Raw genomic sequence first — 25,543 nt, 5'->3', positions numbered from 1 at the left:
TGTAATTTATTTACATATTTTAACGGAATATAAATTTATCGGCAAGTCTGACTAAATTATACAACAACATTTTTGAAGCTGATTAAGACAAAAACAATATTTTTGTTTAAACTTAAATTTAGTTTAATGACTTAATTTTTGTAGTATATTAAATTATGTTTTTGGTTTGGCATTAGGTATGCGGTTTGTCAGTATATTTTTCTTTTCCAAGTGCTGTCACACTGAAAAGACTAAAAAAAAGAAGAAGAAAACAAGAAGGAATTGAAAAGTTTTGCAGATTTTCTACATTAATTAAAGAAAATTGAAGGACGCACGCTCTGTGCACAATATCCCCACTGTTTACCACAACTCAATGATGACTGACAACAAAAGGTGAGTTGATTAGATAAAGTGTACATACCACATGTGTGTGTATTGACCGCGGTTACCCTTTTACTCCGCATAGCTGCGACTCCAGCAATAACAGCGAGTCGGAGGAGCGTCGGGCCAAGCACAAGAAAGCCAAGAAGCATAAGAAGCATAAGAAATCCTCATCCGGCAAGGGCGAGAAAGACAGGCATACCCACAAGAAGCACAAGAAGGCGAAAAAGCGGGCCCACCGCGCAAGCGAGTCCTCGTTCGACTCGGATGCGATGGAAAACGCCAAGGCCAAGCTGGCAAAGAACTCTGGGCTGAGCAGCAAGTTCACAGAGATCATGCAGAAGGCTAGTCGCAACGGAGCCGACTTCCGCATTGTCAAGCCTCTGATGCCGACGGACCCTAGCAGCCTGGTGGAAGAAATCACCAAGACTATTCAAAACAAGGTTCTGCCCGTCTTGGAGGTGGCCAGTTCGGGTAGCGAAAGCGATGTGTAAGTATTGTGTTAAGGGTAGTGCATTCGGGATGTATGTCGTAACACAATTCTTCTGCGGCATTTTCTTTTTCGATTTCAGCCCCGCCGATGTGGCCAGTCCGATTATTTCGTCCATTATCGAGGATGAGCTGAACTTGGAAGATCTGATGAGACAGAAGGCTATGCTACAGGCTCGCCTGGGCGCCTATATGTCGGACCCAGAGGCCGACGACAGAGCCGAGCTTCTCCCTCACTCACACTCGCAGCTGGATGTTGCTCAGACCAAACCAATGCCCAAGGGGGCCCCTTCCGCACCGCAATCCCAGCCACAGGCGATGGCCGCCAGCAAGTCTGCAGCGCCGCTGGCTACTGCAACCAGTAAACATGCTAATATAAAACAGTCTAGCACGCATAACTCAAATGAATCCGATGTTATATTGTTGGATGATTCTAGCGGAGGCCAGCGAACCCTCTCGCCCACGCCAGAGAAGCGGAGACGCCACGCATCCCCGCTTCCAGCAGCCCCGAGAAGCCGAGCCCTCGACGACCCGCACCATGGAAGAAGGGAACGGCGGTCGAGAGAACGCGATCGCACACCCCCACGTCGTCGGGCAGCAGAGCAGCAGACACAGGCACGGCCACGAAGCCGCAACCGAAATATGGAGGACCTGCGACAGGAGATCAACCGCGACAAGCAAAGGGAGAGACGTGACCATAGCCGTGACCGGGATCGGCGTGGAGCAGAGAGGCCACCGCCCACCGATGTGCGAGCAGGTCGTGGCCGAGAGAGGGACGTTCGACCCCATCGCAGCCAACGCTCGCACAGCCGGAGTAAGTTTGAGTCGGACAGGCGTCGAGAGCGGGAAAGGCAAAAGGACCGGGATCGTGGTGGCTTTGACCGTGGTGGTGGGCGCGGTGGAGCACGTGGTGGCGCAGACAACGGGGACCGCGATCGGTACAAGGGTTCGCTGAGCGAGGGGCAAAAGAAGCACGACAAAGAGAGCAGTGACGAGGAGGCCAACCTCCTGGACATTGACATTGACGAAGACGAAGATGACGAAGAGCGTATAATTGAGCAGCGTCGAAAGAAGCGTGAGGAGCTACTCAAGGTGGGTAAAACTGTTATTATTTTATATTGTTTTGCAAAGATAGTTTATCATTCGAAACTTCTAACAGAAACTGGGCACAGGGCAGGAATCACCGACGCCTCAAAACTCCATCAGATACGAGTCTCGAAGCACTTCGCCAGGGTCATCTCAACGCGATAGGACGCATAGAACGCCGACACCCACTCTGGCCAGCTCGGATCCGCCTAGCATGCACATGCCAAAGGAGCACCAGCAGGTGGACAGCTTGAATAGCCAAAAAAACAGCTCCGTCAAGGAAAAGCGAAACGAGTGGGATATGTTCGCTGACCAAGATGTGGATTCAAATTTTGATGTGAGTCACAAGATTGTAAATTTCAGAGCCCAATTCGCTCAATACAAATATTAATTTCGGGTTCAAATCCACCAGTCACCCAACACCATCGTACAAAATAAACACCAACACGAAAATCCCGCCCTTACCGACAACTGGGACGATGCAGAGGGCTATTACCGAGTTCGAATCGGCGAGGTTCTGGACAATCGCTACTTGGTAAACGGATACACGGGCCAGGGTGTCTTTAGCAATGTCGTGCGTGGTAGAGACCAAGCTCGGGGACAGGCCAATGTAGCCATTAAGATCATACGAAACAACGAAATAATGTATGCGAAAATGTTTCAAATTATCTTGAAGCTCTATTTATACTGTCTTTATTAGGCACAAAACTGGCTTGCGAGAACTGGAGATTCTAAAGAAACTCAACGACGCTGATCCGGAAGATCGATTCCACTGCCTGCGCTTGTACCGCCACTTTTTCCACAAACAGGTAACTTTTTTTTCCATTATAGCTGCTTGTGAGACCAATTGTAATTACTTTTTTAACATCTGCTGTAGCACCTCTGTATGGTGTTCGAGCCTTTGGCAATGAATTTACGTGAAGTACTTAAGAAGTATGGCAAGAATGTTGGCCTCCACATCAAAGCAGTTCGTAGCTATACACAGCAACTTTTTTTGGCGCTCAAGTTGCTGAAAAAGACGGGTATTTTGCATGCAGACATTAAGCCGGATAACATTTTGGTCAACGAAAATAATCTTATACTGAAGTTGTGCGATTTTGGGTCTGCCTCGGCCATCAGCGACAATGAAATAACACCATACTTGGTTTCGCGGTTCTACCGCTCGCCGGAGATTATTTTAGGTATTCCGTACGATTATGGAATTGATACATGGTCCGCTGGTTGCACAATCTACGAACTGTACACGGGGAAAATTCTGTTTAGCGGCAAGAGCAACAACCAGATGCTCAAGTTTTTCATGGACGTGAAGGGCAAGATACCAAACCGAATCGTTAGAAAGGGTCAGTTTAAGGAGCAGCATTTCGATCAGAGCTGCAACTTTTTGTACCACGAGATAGATAAGCTCACCGAAAGGGTAAGTGCCTTTGAATTGATGCGAGACGTCAATGCATGGATTTCAACTTCTTATTTCTGCAGGAAAAAATTGTTGTAATGCCGGTGGTTAAACCTTCGCGTAGCTTGCAGCAGGAACTTATCGCTGACCAAAACCTGCCGGACGATCAGCACCGCAAGGTCACCCAGCTAAAGGATTTGCTGGAGAACATGTTCGCACTGGATCCAGCCAAGCGGATCTCTCTTAACCAGGCACTAGTTCATCCCTTTATTCAGGAGAAGATGTAGAGCAGTCAAAGAAATGAATAAAACGTAATTTTATTTTGCCTAGCCTTAAGTTAACCGATTCGGCCAACTCGCGCATTAGTTACAAGTTCTCGTTCGTTGGCAGATAAACATGCTCACCAAAAAATCACACGATTCATAAATTTACACAAGCGATGTAAATAAGCTCTGTGGTTTATACGTTTTGAGAACCGAATTATACAACATACTATTATTCAGTTAGAAAATGTTCCGCAACTTGTTATTCGTGTGTGTACCATGCGTGTATATAAGTATTTTAAAGCTACTACTTTATAAAATGCATGTGACCGATTTGCCACACACAATATATACATATATATAAACATATCCACTAGCACCGTTTTTAACCGCCCTGTACATCGTATAAATGAGAACTATAATTTCAGTGCGCAGCTTGTTACGGAAGAGCGTTCCTTGGCATTCAGGCTAACTTAGCTGGTAATAATTTAAACTCATGACCTTGCAGAGGATACCCCTTAAGTTCGTCCGATCGTTGTTAAGGACACACTTTTATAATTTTTACGTTTTTTAATAGACGTAGTCTGTACATCATTTTTTTTCTATCTATGGCCCGCTTAATAATATATTTTGTTTAATCGTTTACGGTTCATCTTTCACAACCCCACTTTGCTAATGCATTTATTTTCTTTAAACTTGCAGTTTGGGCTGTCAAAAAATTTCTTATACGGCTTCCTAGTGCTCTACTGTAATTCGTTAGAAGATTAAGAAAAACCTTTCACGATTTTGTTGACGGGCTTTCGCTTTGTTCGTGTAAGTAGCGCTGCGGCCCTCAGGTGAGTTCAATTTTGTATTAATACATGGCAGCCCACTAGTCCAGATCATCGGTGGGCACTGGCAGCTCCAGAGCTGCCTGCAGAGTCTTGCTTGAGCTAAGGCTGTGAAGTTCCGGGGGCTGCAGCTCGCTTTTGAGCAAGCACTTCAGTTTCTTGGGCTTCCAGTTGTTGTGAGCAAAGGGATCCCGTAGAATACCAAAGGCGCACTCGAAGACACCGACGCAGCTGTCGCAAGTGTGCAAGGTGCCGCAGCAGAGCACCACCACCTGCCCGTACGAGTCCATACGGCCCTGAATCCCGGCATGCGTCAAGTTCGGATTAAAGTGGAAACCAAATTTTTCCTTGGTGCTTGTTAGAGCCAACAGCACTTCAGCAGCCGTCGTGCACTCCACCTCGTTCATTCCATCGCTGGCCATAATGGTGAGGTGCAGGGCCGCATCGATCCACAGGTCCACCTGGCTCAGGCTGTCTGAATTGAAGCGCTCGAAGAACCACTCACCGAACTTTCTCGCAATGGCGTGAATGGGGTAGTCCTCCTCGCTCTGCTGGGCCGAGACAACGGCGATCTGCCCTCCACAACGTAATCTTTTGGACTCCTCTTCCCAGTACTGAATCACCTTTGTTATGAGGTCTGCCTTGGTAAAGTCTGTGGAAGTTTCCGGTTGTCGGCTGCGCAGATACGTGAAGAGCAGTTCCTTGGTTATCGCGCGCTTTGAGAGCAGAACGTAAATATCCGGAATGTAAGTGGAGAGGAGTCGAAGGGCTTCTGAAAAATAAAGTATACTTCAGGCACATCTATCTTGCTACTTGATGTTAACACTGACCCTCAGGATCCTCTGGCTTGCACACATTTTTCGTGGTGCCTTTGGCCAACTGGATCAGAACGGGTGTGTTCTTCTCGCTCATAAATAGATCCCGGAGACCTCTCTTATGGATTTCCGAAATCGGCATGGCTACAATAATATTCAGTTGCCTTGGCGGGACATTGGTTGGTTTTTATTATTGTTCTGCAGTTTAGAGTTCCGTCCAGCTGATGCTCTATGACCATGGTCACACTTTTCAGTATTGCCACACCTGGCAGGTGACATATTTCGCGGTGAATGTCTGTTTATGGGCAGAACGAATTAGCCAAAAAATTTCTAAGCTCATCGATTTTATATTTAGTTAAAAAGTCTGGGGTATAAATCAATTTGAAGAATATTGTTTGAGTATGGTTAATTGAACTATATTTTGACGCCATTTTCCGTAGTAATTTTATATCGGTTATGGCGACTTTTCAATAAAATACAAAGAGAAGGAGTTGATCTTAATTTTACTGTTGCATAAACGAGCTTTCGCTCATATATTGCCTTTTCGCAGTAAATATTTACTCGGACGGGTTTTCTATCGCAACGATTACCAAAGAGAGGGCTCGCTCTTCTTATCTCTTATCGCATAATTCCCGTCTAATGTCGACAAGATTCCAATAACTAATTTTAGTGTCGCTTAAAGTCGCGAGAAAACGCACTGGCATTTATTGACTGTGAACGTGAACTGTGGACAGCCACTGAGACATGGATTCACCTACTTCCGAGACGTCCTCGCCCCCACCAGCCCCAACAGGTCCATTCGTTGGGGCCATCGACGAGGGAACCACCTCCGCACGGTTCATAATATTCCGCGCTGGCACGGACGAGATTGTGTGCTACCACCAGATCGAGGTTGAGTCGATTTTCCAGAAGGAGGGATGGTGCGAACAGGATCCCATGGCCATAGTGGATACGGTCAACGAGTGCATTGCCGGAGCTTGCAAGAAACTCGTGGCCCTGGGCGGCAAAGTTGGGGTACGTCTGGTTACTGTTTCAGATCAATCTATTCCAATCTACATCCATTTTGCTTTAAAGGCGGGCGATCGAGGGTTTTTTTTATTAATGTAAAAGATCACATGGCAAGGAAGTCGGGAAAGGCAGCTAGCTACTGTCCAGAAGGAACTGGCGATACACTTGTGCCTCTTCAATTCTTTCCTGGATAGTGCGCGGTGGCTTCTCCTCGGCGCGTTCATCCAGTTTTACGTAGATTTGGTCATTGTGGCCGAAGTCCCCATAACGTCGAGGCATAACGTGAAAGTGGACGTGGGGAACGGTTTGCCCGGCCTCGGCTCCGTCCTGCACAGTGACTGTGGCAGATGTGGTCTGGTAAATCTTCTCCAGCATCCGCTGCACCATGCAGACAGTTGTGAACATATCCGCGATCTCGGCGCAGTTGAGGCCACAAAGACGTGGGGTCACTCGCTTAGTGGAAACCAGTACGTGGCCCTCGACCACACATCGCAGGTTGGTGAAGGCAAAGCAGTGCTCGGATTCGTAGAAAATCGTGCGTTTGTCCACGACATTGGTGGCAAATGCCCGATCCTGGGCGGGCTCCTCACTTTTTATTCCATATGCCGTCAGGCTATAGAGGTCGTTTCGCCGGTGCTCGAAGCAGGGCATGGTCTGGTACAGGGATTGCAGAACGGAGAGATCCACCACCGCCGTGCCGATTTCAAGCTCCCGATCGCCGCCACAGTCAGCCAGCACTTTTCCCCAGGGACTGATGATCATGCTGTGGCCCCAACTCTGTCGCTTCTGGTTGTGCCAACCCTGCTGAGCTGCCGCGACCACAAAACACTGTGTTTCAATCGCTCTCGCGCGCAACAGGATCTCCCAGTGCGCTTTACCCGTTGCATAGGTAAAGGCAGCCGGATAGGTGAGCAACTGTGCACCCATCTTTCTTAGTAAAACTGCCGGTTCGGCAAACCGCAGATCGTAGCATATCTGGAGTCCCACCTGGCCAGCGGGTGTGTATACTGGTCGCTCAAGACGCTCTCCCGGGGTCACTGTGTCCGACTCGCGCAGACGAATTTCCTTTGTCGTGGCGTCAAAGAGATGCATCTTTCTATATACTGCGGCTAACTCCCCCTTATCGTTGACCAGGACGTGAGCGTTGTATATCTTTCCTTGGTCGTTCCGCTCGTGCACGCCACCCAGGGAGAGCCACATCTCGTTGCACTTGGCGAGCTCTCTGTACTGTACCATTAGCTCCCCGTCCAATCCCTCAGAAAGCTCCAGTGTTTGGGCGCGGCTCTCGCCCACAAAGTCGCAGCACTCGGGCAGGAAAAGCATGCAGGCGTTTCTGGACTTGGCCCTAGCCACCAGCTCCTTCACCTGGTCGAGATTGGCCGCCTTGTCGCTGGTGGAACGCATCTGACCCACGGCAATGGTTGCACTCTGACCCGGACCGGACATCCTGCGTAGCTGCTGTTGGTGGGTGGTCACAATGCTGCGTCGTATGATTCTGACTAGAGTTGACATTGAAAGGGTCTGCCGGCTGTGGAAAATTCCGAACTGGTTACGTCGTCACAGGTTGTTATCAATTATTTTCACTTAGTTGTTTACTGCTTATCCTCCCCTTGCGGCCCCCTACTTTGTCGGCGTTTCTCGGGAATGGCAACCGGTGTGTACACAGCATGTGAAAATAAAAAAAACAATAACAGTTTTTATTAGTATTCAATATTCGAAAATGACCGCTGAACTTTCAACTCTTTCTCGTTTCAGGAAATCATCACGATTGGCATAACCAATCAGCGAGAGTCCACCATCGTCTGGGATAGACACACCGGCCAACCACTGGTGAACGCCATTATCTGGCTGGACAACCGGACCACAAGCACAGTGGAGGAGCTGTTAGAGACGATTCCAAACAATGCCAGGAACATTAACTACCTGCGACCCCTGTGCGGGCTTCCTTTGTCGCCTTACTTTTCGGGTGTGAAGCTCCGTTGGCTGCGAGACAACGTGCCCGTAGTCAGCCAGGCCATGGAGAAGGGTAATGCCATGTTCGGCACCATCGACACGTGGCTGATGTACAACTTGACCGGCGGAAAGGACGGCGGCGTTCACAAGACGGACGTGACTAACGCCTCTCGTACCATGCTCATGAACATAGAGACGCTTCAGTGGGATCCCAATCTCCTCAAGTTCTTCGGCCTGCCCAAAACCATTTTGCCGGAGATTTGTTCGAGCGCGGAGTTATACGGCAATATTGCACAGGGCGTGCTTAAGGGCACTAGTATAAGCTCAGATTTGGGCGATCAGCAAGCCGCTCTTGTGGGACAACAGTGCCTCTCCAAAGGTCAGGCCAAGGCGACTTTCGGTACAGGATGCTTCCTGCTTTACAACACGGGGTCATCTATCGTTCACTCCGGGCATGGGCTGCTGACTACCGTTGGCTACCAACTGGGGCGAAAGGCAACTCCTTTTTACGCCCTGGAGGGAAGTGTGTCGATTGCCGGCGCGGCCTTCAACTGGCTGCGCGACAACATAAACCTCATTCAAAACTCTGGGCAGATCGAGACCATGGCCAGCACTGTGGACAACTCCTTGGACGTGTACTTCGTGCCAGCTTTCAACGGACTCTATGCTCCCTACTGGAACCAGGACGCCCGGGGCGTTATTTGCGGACTCAGTGAAGAAACAACAAGTGAGCACATTGTTCGAGCCACGCTCGAGGCAGTGTGTTTCCAGGTCCGTGACATACTCGACTCGATGCACAAGGATTGCAAGATTCCGCTGGCCAAGCTAATGGTGGACGGGGGCATGACTGTGAATAACCTGTTTCTGCAACTGCAGTCTGATCTGGTCGGTATTCAAGTGCTCCGGGCCAAGATCGCTGAGACAACGGCGCTGGTTAGTAGATTGAAGTGTAGATTCAGTGCGACTCTTTCTAACCTTTCTCTGCAGGGAGCTGCAATGGCCGCCTACAAAGCTGTCGAGGGTCGCTACCAAATGGAGGCTCCACTCTCAAAGTCAGGACCCCGTGAGGCAATAAAGCCACAAATCAGTGCCACCGATCGCAACCTCCGCTACCAGAAGTGGAAAATGGCCATCGAACGCTCTCTAAACTGGGAAACTTCGACATTTCCGCAGGGCGAGCGCGAGGCCTTCGATGGAGCATAGACTCAGTCCATGTCTGGTAATGTTTTATACTTCGTTTTGTGGTTCAATTGTTTGGTTAATGCCGTGCCTAAAAGTGGGCTTTCATTGTTTTTTGTGTTTAAAATTTCGATATATTGCATATATAAAAATGTTGATGAAAAACGTAGAAAGGGTTTTCTGTGCGCCCTGCTGCTCTGGCAGTGATTCCGACTTCAAGGCGGTCCGTTACTTTACATGTCTTCGATAACGCCAGCCGCACCAGCGACCGCTGCCTGGTCCAACTCGTTGAGCATGACAACGCCTCCAGCCGCCTCGTCCACGGCGACCACGGCTACTGGACCAGCAACGCCCATCGCTGCGGGGACGACGGCCATTCCGGCGGCTAGTTCTGCATTGTTGGGATGCGGATTAACCACTGCGATAGGAGGAATCGGATTTCCACCTGGAAAGGAAGTGGGGCTTTAGGGAGCTGTTACTCTCCGCGTCGACTCTTACGCACTTGCGTCCAATTCTAGTGGCGGATCGGCGTTTGCTTCTGCGAGATTCGTTACGGACTTGGATTTCACACACTGAAAATCTACATGGCGACTCTTTGCCTCCTCCTTCTCCCAGGACATGTGAATGAACGGTCGCTGGACATAACTGTATATCACCTCGGCTCGTCCGCCAGGACGCCTTCGGATCTTCTCCTTGTGGGTTGGGTACCCCTCTATGCCGCAGCGGATCTTCTTTAGCCCGCGATCCTTCATCACCTGCTTGGCCACATCGCGGTTTTCGATGTACTTAAAGAATCGGTGCATGGCAGTGCTGTGAACAGCTGCATTGAAAAGACAATCGGTTTTATTTCTGCGATCCCAATAGCAATATATATCAGCCCACTTACTCTGGCAATACTCCTCGCCCATCTGTGGTGGGAACTCCTCGTCCCACTCAACCATGTCGTCTTCGAGGAGCACTACAACGTGGCACTCGCGATCCCCTCGTTGTGCTGAAGCCACCATGAGCGGCAGAATCAGGTCCTCCAGGAAGAGTTCGAACTGCTGTCGAGCCCCTTCATTGCTTAACTCGTGGAGAAGGCCTCCTTTATGTCGAACACAACAGAAGGCAAGTTACAAGGAAAAAGAGACGGGAGAGAAGCAGAGAGCAGAGGTGGCCACAACTAAGGTTCGCCCAGGCAGTAGCAGCTTGCAGTATACTCACTTAGGTTCTGGCAGCGAACGGTGGTGGCGTCAAAGGGAATGAGCAGATAATCACAGGCTTCCTTTAGTTCCGGCACCGAAACAGTGGGCGGGCAGCGGATAACGCCGGTCTTATAGTACTCCAGAATGGCCCGAAACACCAGGTGAGAGATCCCGTCGGCCACGTCGTATTCCCCGCGCTCGTTGGCATGTGCAAACTGGAAGCCAGTTCCGAACATCGTGCCCAGCATCGTGGTGGGATGGGCTGCGAGCACGGACTGCTCCATCGAGAATCGAACGCCGTCCACAAGCATAGAGATCCTTTCGGGCGGTTGTGTCTGAAGGCGACCCACTCCAGAGCCAGTTGCCTGGCAGCTGGGAGATGCTGCGCCCGGGGACTTGCTGTCGTGCTTGGGCACGGCTCCTCCGCCAGACATGTTGTGCTGAGGTCTGTTCAGACGACTCCGCTCCTTCAGGATGCGCCTTCTTCGTTCCTCGGCCGTCTCGAGGCCCTCTTCGCTGCTATCGCTGCTGTAAGTGTCCTGCTTCTGAGACAGGGGCTGCTTGTTGCTATTGCTACTACTACTGTTCGAATTGGGAGTGGTTGACATGTTTGTTGCGTTTGCTGAGCCGCTCTACAAATATTGCAGGTTCACTCCGCTCGCTCGACTTTTCAGGCGAGACAAAGAAGACGATCTGGCAAGGACAGGAAACGGTGAAATTAGCGAGGCCCCGCTGCAATATAGTGCTGCTTATCGCGGCATCTGGGGTCGGATTATGATGTATTCATCCTACCTTTGTGCGACGCGACTTTTGCCTTTTTACATATGTGTAATTATAAATATACATATTTTTCCTGTTGGTGCTAGAGATGGAATTGGCACCACAAACGGTCACGCTAATAAGTATCGCCTCTCCGGAGTATCCGCTATTGTGGAGGGTGTATTTGCTAAGGGCTCCCGCACTGTGGGCCTAATAGGGCTTTTAATAATAACATATCTTTTCCTACTTACCCAATGAATCACAGAAGGCATCTGTTTGAAAATTTAAATATTTCTCCACGACAGCCTCCCATGCTGAAATTTCTTATAAATTAATAACGGAGACTACTACAAGAATGATAGTTGAACGGCAAAACATAAAATATTAGTAAATCTATAGGAATCTAAATTTCCATCTCAAGCGCCAAACTTTAAACTTTAAACGTGAAGAAAAAGTTAAATAATCACCGCCAACCTCTTGGTGGCGTCATGTTTTTCATTTTTGAGTTACATTTAAAAATATAAGCAATCAGAACATAAAATTGAAAATAAAAAACAATTAGAAAAAAAATATAGCTTACACAACAATTACAAAATAACAAAATAGAACATGTTGTTTAAAAATGGTTGCCACACCGAAATACAGCCCTGGGACAAATGCAACTCTGTGTATACCCAAGCTGGGTATCGATAGCTCGCACCGACTACATACATTCGATAGTTTAAATTTGCAACCGTTCATCATGGCGATCTGAAAAATAATTTTTGCTCAAAAATAAAATAAATAATCAAAAGAATTGTAATTCCGCGAACGCGAATGCGACTTTGCGAAACGTGAGTTTGAAACGGACGCAGTGCGAAATCCTCGGGCTGCGATCGGATTTCGGCCAGTAACAAGTGCCTGGCGTGTGTGTCTGCGGCGGCAAAAAACCCAAATGTAAAATATATAACAAAATCCCAACTCCCCTAAGACCGAGCTGTGCGGTTCGAAAGAAGCGCCCCGAGTGGGCGCAGTGGGTGCGGGGGGCGCGTATTACGTGCCGATTGGGTTCCCAGTTGTCCAGTTCGCAATAACAAATAAGTTGTTACAATAAAAGTGAGAAAAAGTGCAAAAAACTATGATTGCTTCTGCTGAGCGAACGTCGGGCGGAGGGGGATGGCTGGGTGCCGACTAGAAGCTGGCTGATGCAGCACGCGCGCCACCTGCTTGCCTCCCGCTCGCACTCACACGCGGAGTAAGCGCGCCCTTAAACGAGCGTGCTGCGAGCGAGCGAGAGGGCGCCTGTGGTGTGCAGCAGCACTCACCTATTGGCCGGCAGCCCTAGCGTTTTCCTATATTTTTTGTGTATTTTCGGGAATGCACAAAAAATGTGGACACCAATTTGAAACGCTCCTGTTGCCAGCGAATAAACCACTAACATCTGTTTCCGCCCGCCAGACCAGCAGAAGCTTGTCCCCAATCCAAAACAGTGACCGAACCAACAAGAAAAAAGTGTGTGCGAAAACAACGAACAATAACAAAAGGCAGGAAGAGGAGGTGGTGTGGTGACATTGGACGACTAACTCGCCCGTGGAGGAGTGCGGAGCACACAGGACTGCAAAGTGGCGTCGCTACTGGATATCCGGGCTGGGGCAGCAGCGGCGTCCATGTCCACGGGGTTCCAAAGGCGGACTAGGACCACCAAGAACCACGACCAGCCGCAGCCGGTCTGGTGTCGCCAACTGTGGCCTTAAGCATGTAGTAAGTGCCATCGCATTGCCTTTAGAGCCTGTACTAACCATCTCCCACCTGCAGGTCTTGCAGCACAGAACCCGTTCTCTAACAAGCACAAGACACAAGGAACAAGCTACCAATCGAAGCAAAAACACACACAAATCCAATCAACACCAATGAAAAATGTCACAAAGAGGTAAGCGCGGTAATCAGCATCACCACCAGTCGCAGCAGCGCAAGGATGTTGAGCCGCAGCCACCGCCCACCAAGCGGCGCAAGGGCAGGCCGCCCAATGGGGCTACTGTCGCCGAAGCGACTGGAGTGGGTGCAGGATCTGGAGCGGGAACAGCTGCGGGATCAGAGCGGGTTCCAGTTCTGCCTGTGAGCAACAGCAAGCATGACCAACAGGGAGAGCCAGAGCCTGACGCGGGAGGAGGAGCAGCCGGAGGAGGAGGCACCAGCTCTAGCACTAGCAAATCCAAGTCAACGAAGCTGGCCAAGTCGGCCAGCAAGTGCAAGTCCCAAGGGGCGAGTTCGAGCAGCTCCTGGCAGGCGCGCTCTGTGGCGGACATTAAGATGTCGAGCATCTACAATCGCAGCTCCACGGAAGCCCCAGCTGAACTTTACCGGTAAGCAGACTAGGAGATGAGCAAACCAAGCGAGCCAAACCAACCGACTGAAAACCTTTTTCCATTGCAGCAAGGATCTCATTAGCGCAATGAAATTGCCAGACTCTGAGCCGTTGGCCACCTACGAGTATTTAATAGTAACGGACCCATGGAAGCAGGAATGGGAAAAGGGCGTACAAGTGCCTGTTAATCCCGACTCTCTTCCCGAGCCATGCGTTTACGTTCTGCCCGATCCTGTTGTGTCGCCTGCACACGACTTCAAACTGTGAGTTCACACCTAGTTGATCAGGTGCCGTGAAACTTATTAAATTTTTTGCCCTTCGCTTACAGTCCGAAAAATCGCTATCTGCGCATTACCAAAGACGAGCACTACTCGCAGGATCAACATTACCTGACGAATGTCGTTGCCTTGGCGGAGAACACATGTGCCTATGACATTGATCCTATTGACGAGGCCTGGCTGCGCCTCTACAACGGGGATCGCGCCCAATGCGGAGCTTTTCCCATCAACGCGACGCAGTTCGAGCGCATCATTGAGGAGCTAGAGGTGAGTTCGATGACGATGATCCTCCTTCGGATAAATTCAATTTATTTATTATTTTTTTTTGTGCGTTTCAGGTCCGTTGCTGGGAACAGATCCAAGTCATACTCAAGCAGGAGGAAGGCTTGGGTATCGAGTTCGATGAGAATGTCATCTGCGATGTCTGCCGTTCGCCCGACTCCGAGGAGGCGAACGAAATGGTATTCTGTGATAATTGCAATATCTGTGTGCACCAGGCTTGTTACGGCATTACAGCAATTCCATCAGGTAAGTGGCGCTTGCTTCTTGAGGGAACGGAAGTGTGTGCTCACCTGCACTTTCTTTCAGGCCAATGGCTATGTCGCACCTGCTCGATGGGAATCAAGCCGGATTGTGTCCTCTGTCCGAACAAGGGAGGTGCCATGAAGTCCAACAAGTCTGGTAAGCACTGGGCACATGTTTCGTGCGCCCTGTGGATACCCGAGGTCAGCATAGGGTGTGTGGATCGCATGGAGCCCATCACGAAAATCTCAAGCATTCCTCAGTCGCGCTGGTCCCTGATTTGTGTGCTCTGCCGCAAGCGCGTTGGCAGCTGCATCCAGTGCTCAGTAAAGCCCTGCAAAACAGCCTACCATGTGACCTGTGCTTTCCAGCACGGGCTGGAAATGCGTGCAATCATAGAGGAAGGCAATGCTGAAGACGGCGTGAAGCTTCGGTCATATTGCCAAAAACACAGTATGAGCAAAGGCAAGAAGGAGAATGCTGGTGGCCATGGCGGAGGCAGTGCCTCAGTCGCGAGCGCCATGCACAAAGCAAACAGGTACACCAGTGGAGGAGGTGGAGCAGCAGATGATGGCAGTAGCGCGTGTGGGACATCTGGGGAGGATCCACGCCGACGAAAAAATCACCGAAAAACTGAACTGACCTCTGAGGAACGTAACCAAGCCAGGGCTCAGCGCCTTCAGGTTAGTGGTTTATTTTTCTTAAATTTACCTTCAGACGCGGTTGTATCTTTTTGCATGCATGCGGTGCTAACTTTTCCTATTCACTTTCAGGAGGTGGAGGCTGAGTTCGATAAGCATGTTAACATTAATGATATAAGTTGCCATCTCTTTGATGTCGACGACGACGCTATTGTTGCCATATACAACTATTGGAAGCTCAAGCGAAAGTCGCGGCACAACCGCGAACTGATCCCGCCCAAGTCCGAGGACGTAGAGATGATAGCCCGCAAGCAGGAGCAGCAGGACATGGAAAACCATAAGTTGGTTGTTCACTTGCGTCAGGACTTGGAGCGAGTTCGTAATCTCTGTTATATGGTCAGCCGCAGAGAAAAGCTTTCGCGCTCGCTTTTTAAGCTACGCGAGCAGGTCTTCTACAAACAGCTGGGTGTGCTTGACGAAATGCGGTTGGAGAAACAGCAGCAGCCAAAGCAAGACGAAAAGCAACGGCCTGCAATGGATCTAGACGCCGTAATCTACGCCAACGACGGACCCACTTTGTACGACCGCTTCTACAGCTCGGATGGAGGACAAACTGTGCCGGCGCAGTACCACGATTTGAAGTACATCCTCGAACAGCTCATGGGCAAGCTACAGAGTGGAAAACAGGGGCGTGGCCGGGCCTCTCAGTCTCCCAACAAACGGAAGCAGCCTGCAAAAGCGTCACCCAGCAAGAAGCTTAACAATGGCAACATCAGCTCGCGTACCTCCTCGCCTGAAAAACCCGCGGCGGGGAGTAAGGTGGGGCTGACTGTCACTAAGGTTCGGTCCCCACCTGGGAAGCCCCCTGCAGGGAGGCGTGCCTCGAGGAGCGGCGCGGCGGCGGCGACGTCGACCCACAACAGAAACCAATCGCACTCAAATATCCGGAGTAGCGCGTCCTCCCATTCGTCAAGCGGCAGCTCATCATCGGGTAATTCCAGCTCGGCGAATGGCACCAGTAGTTCCGATAGTTCCTCTGGAAGTGAATCGGGTAGTGAAAGCGGAAGCTCCAGCGCGGCCAGCGGAGCCTCAAAGCGAAAGTCTTCCTCAGGAAGTCCCCTTAAGAAGCAAAGCTACTCTCGATCTGTTGAGCAACGACAAAAACAACGCCAACGTCGTCAAAGTGAAGCAGCTGCGGGTGCGACTGCAGCGTCTCCGGATTCAAGGTCAGCGAGCAGCTCCAGTGATGACGAAGATGTGCGTCGCCGGAATCGACAAGAACAAGAGAGCGGCACGAGACGTGGGCCAATCCACGGCAAACCAGTACCTAACAAAAACCAGCCAACTAAGTCAAAACCAATCACGGAACCCGGAGCTGGGCCGGGAGCTGGTGCATCAGCAAGAAGAAAACTGTCCACGACAACACGGGGGCTTGCCCAAATGCACAGAGATGCCGAGGAGAGCTTGTCGAGTGACGAAAGTGAAGAACTGTTGCCTCTGAGGGGCGAAAGACAGCGAGATAGCACAATGACGTCCGGACTGGTCACGACTAGCTCGACCACAAATCGTAAGATGGGCCGGCACATCTACTCAGACTCAGAAAGCAGTTCCTCAGCCCAGGAAAAGGATCCAGAAGAGCAGGCAACTGTGGAAAGCAACGTAAGTGACTCACAAAACCAGCAGACGATTCGGACGAAAGCGGCCATGAAAGAGTTTGTGCCAGGAACAGCTGCCACAACTGCATCTACCACCCAATCAGTTTGTAAGCCCAAATCCACCAAGGAAGGAAAAGATGCTAAGGAAACGGGCACCAGTATTGGTAACAGCACAAAGTCCAAAACGATGTCGAATGCCAAGTTGCTTTATCCGGCCGATCTACTAGTAGTGCCACAGCGCCAGGCAGCAAAGAAGGCATCGGAGAATATGCGGTCCACGAATCTCGCAACGGCGATACAACCAGATATCTCCGACAGAGTCAGAGAGACTGAAACGAATTCAATTCCAACGAGTGCCAAAAACAAGCTTAAGGACTCGAGCTCCCGAGCAGCGCTCGAAACGGATAAATCCAGTCTTGAAAAAGTTCGACCGAAGGAACAGCCGCAGAAGGCGGGTGGCAAATCCTCGGAGAGCGCGCCCGCGGAACGTGGAAAACGTGGAAGACCACCAAAAATTCCAAAGGATCCGCGTCCTCCATCCACTTTAGAAAAAGATAAGCCTTCGGTTCCTACGCCTTCCCAAACCAAGCCAACATCTTCCGGCCCAACAACCCCCGCTTTAGCCAAGACAAACTTTGCCGTCTCCTTAGTACCTCAACGACAAGCGGCTAAGAAGGCAGCTGAGCAATTGAAGAGTAACAAACCCGTGCAGGAAACTTTCTCAACTGGTAACGACACCTCAGACAAAGAACCAGTGACGGCAGCGACAGGATTTGGAGCTGCAGCATCTGTATCAGTTGCTACCACGCCGGTTAAGCCGACCAGACGGACCTCATTAAAGGAATCACCAATTACTCCCAAGGAATCATTAACTAGTAGAAGAAGGTCGAAAGAAGAGGCGGTACTGACACCTATAAAGACAACTTCCCCCGTCAAGCGTCGTGTAGTTGTACCCAATCTTTCAAGTTCCAGTTCTGGCGACAGTGACACCTCAAGTTCCTCCAGCAGCTCCGGAAGTAGCTCGAGCAGCGGTGGCAGCGACTCTGATAGCGAGTCTCAGGTCAGCGATTCGGAAAAACCGTCTAACAGAGAGCCAGCCCAAGCCCCGGCGCAAGTTTCCTCTGTGCCCTCTATTGTGCCAAAGCGATCTCCTCGCAAGTCTGTAGACAAGCCTATAGCACCAGCTCTAACGGTTGCACCACCACAGCCCTCTCTAACGCAAACGCCTTCAACGCGATCTCGTCAGAACTCCACAACAAAATCGCCAAAGGGAGCGTCGCAAAAGCTGGTGGTCGCTGTCCAGGATGACGTCCAGAGTGCCCCCAAGACACAGTTACAACGGCGCCAGGAGTCTTTGGATGAGGGTGGGAAGCAGGTCCAGTCGGAACAGGCCTCTAAGAGGGCGACTCGTGGCTCCAAATCGAGGCCACCATCACCAGCAGTTAAGTCCCCAGAAAAGTCAACCAATAGGCGTAAGTCCCGAGCGGAAGAATCTCCTAAGAAGGTGGCCAATTTGGAACATGAAATTAACCAAAGGAAAGCAGCCAGCGGCAAAGCAACTAGTTCATTGGACAAGCTTTTGAATAAGAAACAGCAGCAGATAAATCATTCTGCACCAACTACGCCACCTCCGATGTCGCCGACTCCACCTGCATCTACCACACCCATCGTGAAGGATCAAAGTGACCACGAACACGAAGAGGTGTCTTTCCACCAGACCAACTTGGACGTAGATGCGCAGCCTGAACCCGAGGCGCATCAAGAGACTGCCACAGAAGCTGGCGAACTGCCAATGGATATTGATGAGGAGCTGACTACAGCTCCAACGCGAACGCAATTGTCTGCAAACGCGAGCAAACTGGCGGACATTATAGACGATGAGCGTCCTCCGGCCGCTCCGCTTCCTGCCTCGCCCACTCCCACTCCTACCTCTAATGATGAGTTGTCCGACGCCGGGAGTGATCTCAGCGAACGGCGTCGCATGCGACGACGTTCCAGGCGAAGAAGGAGGAGACGAAGCCACGAGCCAGATGAGGAGCACACGCATCACACCCAACACTTACTTAACGAGATGGAAATGGCACGAGAATTGGAAGAGGAACGTAAGAACGAGCTGCTTGCAAATGCCAGTAAATATTCGGCGTCTACATCCTCTCCAGCAGTCACGGTTATACCCCCCGATCCGCCGGAAATCATTGAACTGGACTCGAACTCTGCAAATTCTGGAGCGGATCAGCAGCATATACAGCTGCAGGAGCAACCGTTGCCGACTCCGCTTGTTTTGCAACCTCCGGCTGCCGAGGTGGCAGCAACCGCTGTCGAACCACAGTTGCTGCCTCCCCAGCGGCCTCTAATAGAGCCACTGCCTGTCGAGCACTTGCCGCCAGTGCTGTCGGAGCCCATCGTTGACACAATACTCGAGATGGAGGACAGTAAATTCGCAAACAACTTTGCGTCGAGCCTAGCCAGCGTATTAAATCCTCCAAATCCAGGGCAGATGAGCATTCTCGGATCGAGTATGGACAGGAGTAAACAAATCAGTGAAGAGGATAGTATCCAGGCAACGCGAAACCTTTTAGAAAAACTACGCAAAACAAAGCGCAAGCCACTGGATGACAGTTGTTCAAAGGAGGCAGTCGATCTGCTGCCTCCAACTCCATCCATTCCATCAGTGTTTCCTTTCCATAATGCTGCAGACCCAGAGGATATAATTCATGCTCAGAAAGAACAGCAGCAACAGCAACAACAGCAACAAACACAAGCATGCATATATGGCAACTCATCTGGACCAAACTCTGTGGCCTCATTGACCATCAAGGATTCACCCCTGACGGCCAACAGTGGAAGCTATGCAAACAGTCTTACCAGCACACCAAATGCAACACCCACCAATGCCACAATGAGCAATCTCGGACCAGGCAGTGGCTTCCAAGTAAACTTTGCGAACTCTCAGCAGCCGCCATCGTTAAGTCTCTTTTTGGAAAAGTCCCCCCACCAAAAAGGTGCCTGTCCACTATCCAGCAATGGTGCAGGACCACCTGGATCCACTCCCGACTTTGTGGACTTGGCAGCAGCGGCGGTGAAGAACACTCTCGGAAGTTTTCGCGGAGCAGCTGCCGTTCCCACACAATCCGGAGCGGGAGGCAACAACAAGATCAGCGATTACGACGAAAACACCCGGATGCAGTCACCATTTGGGCGAATTCCGTGGAACGAAAACGACCTTATCGCGGAGAGAAGAAGTAGTTCACCGAGCTCAGTGTCCGAGTCAAATGATCCTCCTCCGCCACCTCCAGCCGTTGCGGCGGCAGCAGCATCAGCGGCACGTACGCTCGCTCAGCTTGAAAGCTGTAAAAACTTTTTTAACAGCTATTCAAGTGGAAATGGAGGTCCTGGCAGCGCTACAAATGCTGCGGCGCCATTTAACCATGCCCCATTGGTAAACGGTATTGATGCCATACCAATGTTTAACAATACGCCGGCACCGCAGCATCAGCAAACGACGCCAACACACCAACAGCAGCAGCAGAGAACTCCAAACAGTCAGTACAATGGAGCAATCTATCCCCAAATTTCGGGCATTATGCATCCACAGACAACTCCGACGGAACCGCCTCCAAGCATGTACGGCAATGGTACAGTTGGAGGAGTAGCAGTACCAGGGGTCGGAGTTGTCAGTGCTGTACAGTCTGCGACACTACCTCCTCCGCCACAAGTCAACCAGTACTCCGGAACTCCTTATTCCACGGCCAACTTGGGAATCCTTCCTGGGCAACAGCCTGCTCTTCCACCTGTTCCTGTTCAGACTACGACAACGCCAAACCATCCATTTGCCCTGACATCGCCGGTGGATGGAAAAATGACTACTTATCCGACTCAACTTCTAAGCAGCTGTGCTGAAGCAGCCGTGGCCTCGATGATGCCGCCAACACCACCGGTTCCAGTCGCAGCCAAGGAATCGCCAAGCAAAAGGACAAGCGTCAGTGGTGGTAGCTCATCCAAGAAACAGTCGCACAAGTCTCCCCAACTGCCGCAGGGAAAATCTCCGGGAAAGTCACCTAGACAGCCTCTTCAGCCCCCAACCCCTCCCGCACCAGTTCCCGGGGTGTCGTTGCCGCCCACAAAATATGATCCACAAACACACACCTTACAGGGTAAGCCACGTCAGCGTGCTCCGCGTGGGAGCGGCGGGACTGGGGCACAGGGCAGGGGAAGAGGACGCGGAAGGGGCAGAGGACGCGGTGCTGGAGCTGCGAGTGGAATGGCCATGGTCCTACAGCCGCCAATGTCTGATTATGGAAGCAATACCCATATAGTTAATAACTTGGTCGGAACCCCCTTTGAGTTTAACAACGAGTTCGACGACATGGCAGGACCAGGTGTGGAAAATCTTCAGTCGCTTAGGGACCGTCGAAGAAGTTTCGAGTTGCGAACATCACGAGGTCAGAACAAGCCCACCGCTACGCCAACTACCGCGGCAACTACCAATCCGCTTCTGCACCCAGTACTTCCAGGACCAGTGGACATGAGGACATACAATCTTGGTTTCGAGGCGCCTCACAGTACAGCCTCTCAAGAGGCCTACCAAAATAATCTTTTAGGTGCCTTTGACTCGGGGACCGCAGATCAAACGCTTAGCGAGTTTAATGAAGAGGATGAACGCCAGTTCCAATCGGCACTGCGAGCTACTGGCACTGGAAGTTCCCCCAACAAGCAGCCATCAGCACCAACTGCGCCAGTTGCAGCTCCAGGTACTTCCAACCAGACTCCTGCGGCGAACCTCCTTCTACATTCCACAGAAGCGAACCAAATGGCACCGAGTGTGGTTGGCGCGGGTGCCGCAACTCACTTGGTGGAAGGCTCGCTGGTTGAGGCTTCTCTGGAGGCAACGTCAGAGGAGGTATCTATCGACTCGGACAGCACGATACTACACACCAAGAACTCGATCTCCGATGCCCGAAGTCAGATAAAACTAAAGATCAAGAGCCCGTTGGTTTATCCTGAGCACTTCAACGCCATGACAAACAGCGGCAGTCTAAATTTGTCTAGCACTATGGTGCAGTCCTCCAGTACAGTGCAAACCACTGTATCCACTTCGACGGTTGTCAGTGCGTCATCCGCTGTAAGTGGCAACTCTCGCCGGATGCGTAAGAAAGAGTTGCTCAGTCTCTATGTTGTACAGAAAGATAACCTCAATGACGACAGCTCGTGCGGACTTCCCGCCGCTTCGGACAATTTGCCACTTGAAAATATGCTCCGAAAGTCGGAGGAGGAAGATGAACTGCCCGGCGGCAACGGTTCGAAAAGGTTTAAAAAGAATTCAAGCAGCAGGGAGTTGCGCGCGCTAGATGCGAACTTGGCCCTTGCGGAGGAACAGTTGCTGTCCGGCGGTTCGGGAATAACTGCAGGAACATCATCTGGTGACGGCAGACGGCGTAGCGCTTGCAGCTCTGGTAGCAATAACGACAACAACGGCAAGACCGGAGCAGCCAGCAGTGCAGGTAAGCGTCGTGGACGAAGCAAGACTCTTGAGAGCAGCGAGGAGGACCACCAGGCCCCCAAACTGAAGATCAAAATCAGGGGATTGGCGGCCAACGAGACACCATCCGCTGGTTCCAGTGCCGGGGAGGGCCAGAGCTACAGTTATGAGATGACCCGAAGGGCTTGTCCTCCTAAGAAGCGATTGACGAGCAATTACAGCACGCTTACGCTGGAGGAGATCAAGAGGGACTCGATGAACTATCGCAAAAAAGTCATGCAAGACTTTGATAAGGGCGAGGACAACAATAAAAGGGATGTCCTCGTCCAAGATGGCGAGTCCCTTATAATGCCCCAGCCTCCCACGAAACGACCCAAGTCTTCCAAGCCCAAAAAAGATAAGAAGGAGAAGAAGCGCCAGAAACAACAACAGCTAATCCTTAGCAGCAGTACAACCACCATGACCACTACGTTGATTGAGAATACGGCCAGTGCGTCGCCAGGAGATAAGCCCAAGCTGATCCTGCGTTTTGGCAAACGAAAGGCGGAGACCGCGACAAAGGCTGTCTGCCTGGAGCAGCCTCCGGCGGTGGAAGCACCTGCACCCCTGCGCTTTAAAATAGCCAGAAACTCCTCTGGCAGCGGCTACATAATAGGCACGAAAGCGGACAAAAAAAATGAGCCTACCCCAGAGCACACGTCCCCGGGAACTGAGCTGCCGCTCATGGAACCAATTGGAGAGGCGTCTCCCCAGGGTCGGCAGCTCAACAGCTTTACGCCGCACTCCCAGAATGCAAACGCATCGCCAGCCCTGCTTGGCAAGGACACGGGCACCCCATCGCCGCCCTGCCTTGTTATAGACTCTAGCAAGAGTGCCGACGTGCATGACTCCACATCTCTGCCCGAGAGCGGCGTGGCTGCCATGGGCGTGCCGGCGTCCCTTGTGGGCGCCACCACCCCGCTCAGCGTCAACGTTGGCAACTACGAGAACAGCAACAACTCACTGCCTTCGGCTAGTGGCACCTCGGCTTCCAGCAACTCCTGCAACAGCAACTCGAACAACAACAACAATAACAATGGCAGTGGTGGTGGACGCCCCGGCGGGGGAGGTAGTTTACTTCCATTAAAAAAAGACTGTGAGGTTAGATGATAATCGTAGAACGCGAGAGTGCCGCTTGTGCGTGCAGCCTTTCCCGTCCCTTCGCTCATTTAAGCTTTCGATTTCTCCCTCCCTTTGTGATTTAAATCCTTGCCTCGACCCTTACACAGTTTTAGCTTTTGTTGTAAATGATCGAACATCGGGCCCCAAATCGAACTTTCAATTGTACAGTTAGTTTGTAAATCCCTTTCCTATTATTTTATCTGTCTGTAACTGGTTTGTTGTAATCGCATAAGCGTAAAGAAGATATTATATCCATACCTATAATATATTAGCATGCATATACCACATTATGCGAGAAACAGAAATTAAAATTGTACATTTTTAGTGAAGCCGATTTTACGATTAAGGTTTTGTAAATTACTGTATTAAAGTTATAAAAGATACAAGAACGCAGACACAGTCGTCTAGCATAAAAATCCAAAAATGCTCTCGGTTTAGGTTTATGAAAGCCTCCATTTACCTATAAATCCTTCCACGCCTCCTACTCACTAAAAATGATCGATAAACCCAAGCATATATTCTAAACACTATTTATTAATAATTATTTAATAAAATGCGTAAAATAATCGTAAAATATTAGCAAAAACTGTTAAATGCGTGCAAAAAGTAACAACAATTTCAACAATTGTAGCTATAGTCATTAATTGTAGTTCTTAGCGAAAATCAAAGCCGGTTGTCCGTGACCGCAATCTAAGTGCATATAACGCTCCCTCTTCCCAAAACCTATACCTAGAGAGATGAACAAGAAATTATCAAAATATTACCCTACAATTTTCGGAAGGGAAATGTTTGTATTTTAGCGTGTAAGAATGCAACGTATCGAAAACTCAAAATGAAAAGTTTTTTTGTTTTGCGTTTTATAGTGTTGAAGCAATAGTAACATAGGCAAAAGTACACTGGTTTTCTATAAGCAAAGGTGCCTACAGCCTCGAGCCAAGTCACATACACAAAACACGCCCAAAAATAACCATTTAAAGCAGTCTAAGTCCCGGGCACGAGAACCTCAATCCTGGAGCCATTGCTCGGTGTGATTGCATTCCAGATTCCAATTGCGGAACGATACACAGAGCCTCGGCCCACTAGACACTCAGATGCTCTTTTGTCGCCAATAGTTCAACAAATTACTTTCCTATTAACTATTCGCATCGGGCGTACCTCCACTAAGGGGATGAAAAAATGATCGAAAACACACGCAACCAATATTTATTCTAAAATAAAAACCCGCGGAAAGGCAACAGAGAGAATAACTAAAATAAATGTGTAAAGAACCAAGCAAAAAGTAAATTTAAAAGTTAACGATATTTCTGTAATTGTAAATAATTGTGCGCGAAAAAATGTTTTTAATTAATACCATTACGTTAACTCTAATTATTAATTAATTATTATGATTATTAATTTTAATTCTAGTTTTTAGCAAAAATTTAATAAAAGCAAAAAAGCCTTATTTAAAAACAAAAGTTTAAAAAAATGCACCATACTTTATTTCTCTTATTAGGGAGTAACTTGTTGAATTCCATGCACGCGAAGCCAAACCCACTTGTCAATTACTGCGAAAGGTAAAGGAGTAGAGAGCAGTCTTCGTAATCGACATTAAAGTAGTAGGGGGAAGTTCCCATTAATACGCAGGTTCCCTGCATTAAGTAAAAGTAATAGGTGAAGATTCGATTTGTTATTGTGCATTATATGTGCGCATTATTTTTTGTATTAATTAAAGCTCGCAGACCAATTAAAAATGAGAACTTGTCCCACGTGTAAATAGGTTACTCGGCAGTATAGATGTTGTAATTTATGTAAATAAACGAAAAGTATGTTGATTGCATGCACCAGCAAAGGAAATAAGAATGGTAGGAATATGGTAATATTTGATAGTGTTGGTAGGCATAAACCCCTTTACATTACCAGTGAACCTCGAATGATATGGGCATGACAAATATCTTCTGAAAGCATCACACTTAAGGGAAAGAATTAAGTATTGTATACAGAAATGAAAACGGCTAATGTATAATTGTTGGCCGGTGGAATAGGGAATTATACTTTTGAATTAAAATTGTAAGGATATCATTTCTCTCTTAGGGTGCAACATAAACAAAATTATTAGCCAATTAAATTCAAAAAATATGTAAAATATTATAAGTACTATTTTT

At 49.6% G+C, this 25,543-nt stretch overlaps 6 protein-coding genes across 10 annotated transcripts; 3 read left to right on the top strand and 3 right to left on the bottom strand.

The window, feature by feature from the left end:
* The first annotated feature begins 220 nt into the window (after window positions 1–220).
* LOC108029481 (serine/threonine-protein kinase PRP4 homolog) lies at window positions 221–3,960 on the top strand. Its single transcript, XM_017101748.3, has 8 exons — window positions 221–372; window positions 446–850; window positions 933–1,941; window positions 2,009–2,272; window positions 2,348–2,580; window positions 2,636–2,744; window positions 2,813–3,349; window positions 3,412–3,960. Exons 1-8 carry the CDS (start codon window positions 353–355, stop codon window positions 3,613–3,615), a joined length of 2,781 nt encoding a protein of 926 aa, XP_016957237.1. The 5' UTR covers window positions 221–352; the 3' UTR covers window positions 3,616–3,960.
* LOC108029516 (uncharacterized protein C3orf38 homolog) lies at window positions 3,630–5,488 on the bottom strand. Its single transcript, XM_017101818.3, has 2 exons — window positions 5,252–5,488; window positions 3,630–5,193 (listed from the first exon to the last, which is right to left on the bottom strand). The coding sequence occupies exons 1-2, from the start codon at window positions 5,376–5,378 to the stop codon at window positions 4,463–4,465; spliced, it is 858 nt and encodes a 285-aa protein (XP_016957307.1). The 5' UTR covers window positions 5,379–5,488; the 3' UTR covers window positions 3,630–4,462.
* A 274-nt stretch (window positions 5,489–5,762) lies between these two features.
* LOC108029489 (glycerol kinase) lies at window positions 5,763–9,549 on the top strand. Its single transcript, XM_017101761.3, has 3 exons — window positions 5,763–6,250; window positions 8,000–9,130; window positions 9,185–9,549. Exons 1-3 carry the CDS (start codon window positions 5,981–5,983, stop codon window positions 9,398–9,400), a joined length of 1,617 nt encoding a protein of 538 aa, XP_016957250.1. The 5' UTR covers window positions 5,763–5,980; the 3' UTR covers window positions 9,401–9,549.
* On the bottom strand, window positions 6,298–7,969 carry LOC108029499 (nitrilase and fragile histidine triad fusion protein NitFhit). Its single transcript, XM_017101782.3, has 2 exons — window positions 7,829–7,969; window positions 6,298–7,772 (listed from the first exon to the last, which is right to left on the bottom strand). The coding sequence occupies exon 2, from the start codon at window positions 7,754–7,756 to the stop codon at window positions 6,377–6,379; it is 1,380 nt and encodes a 459-aa protein (XP_016957271.1). The 5' UTR covers window positions 7,757–7,772; window positions 7,829–7,969; the 3' UTR covers window positions 6,298–6,376.
* Window positions 9,480–11,494, bottom strand: LOC108029507 (BTB/POZ domain-containing protein 10). Of its 2 annotated transcripts, none has more exons than XM_017101806.3 (5): window positions 11,353–11,494; window positions 10,580–11,253; window positions 10,263–10,457; window positions 9,879–10,196; window positions 9,480–9,821 (listed from the first exon to the last, which is right to left on the bottom strand). In XM_017101806.3, exons 2-5 carry the CDS (start codon window positions 11,166–11,168, stop codon window positions 9,610–9,612), a joined length of 1,314 nt encoding a protein of 437 aa, XP_016957295.1. In that variant the 5' UTR covers window positions 11,169–11,253; window positions 11,353–11,494; the 3' UTR covers window positions 9,480–9,609. The 2 variants fall into 2 exon arrangements, with proteins under 2 accessions (XP_016957295.1, XP_016957284.1); XM_017101795.3 differs by having other exon boundaries at window positions 10,263–10,460; window positions 11,353–11,493.
* Window positions 11,495–12,027: 533 nt separating this feature from the next.
* LOC108029663 (PHD finger protein rhinoceros) lies at window positions 12,028–25,469 on the top strand. 4 transcript variants are annotated; one of them, XM_017102103.3, is made up of 8 exons: window positions 12,028–12,152; window positions 12,757–13,059; window positions 13,114–13,661; window positions 13,732–13,926; window positions 13,992–14,208; window positions 14,280–14,469; window positions 14,530–15,146; window positions 15,237–25,469. In XM_017102103.3, exons 3-8 carry the CDS (start codon window positions 13,216–13,218, stop codon window positions 23,385–23,387), a joined length of 9,816 nt encoding a protein of 3,271 aa, XP_016957592.1. In that variant the 5' UTR covers window positions 12,028–12,152; window positions 12,757–13,059; window positions 13,114–13,215; the 3' UTR covers window positions 23,388–25,469. The 4 variants fall into 4 exon arrangements, with proteins under 4 accessions (XP_016957592.1, XP_050742220.1, XP_016957582.1 ...); XM_050886263.1 differs by having other exon boundaries at window positions 12,029–12,152; window positions 12,722–13,059; XM_017102093.3 differs by having other exon boundaries at window positions 12,029–12,255.
* Window positions 25,470–25,543: the final 74 nt, after the last annotated feature.

The sequence above is a fragment of the Drosophila biarmipes genome, chromosome 3L (genome assembly GCF_025231255.1).
Source record: "Drosophila biarmipes strain raj3 chromosome 3L, RU_DBia_V1.1, whole genome shotgun sequence".
NCBI classification, from domain to species: domain Eukaryota; kingdom Metazoa; phylum Arthropoda; class Insecta; order Diptera; family Drosophilidae; genus Drosophila; species Drosophila biarmipes.
This window is presented reverse-complemented; position numbering and strand designations above follow the sequence as displayed.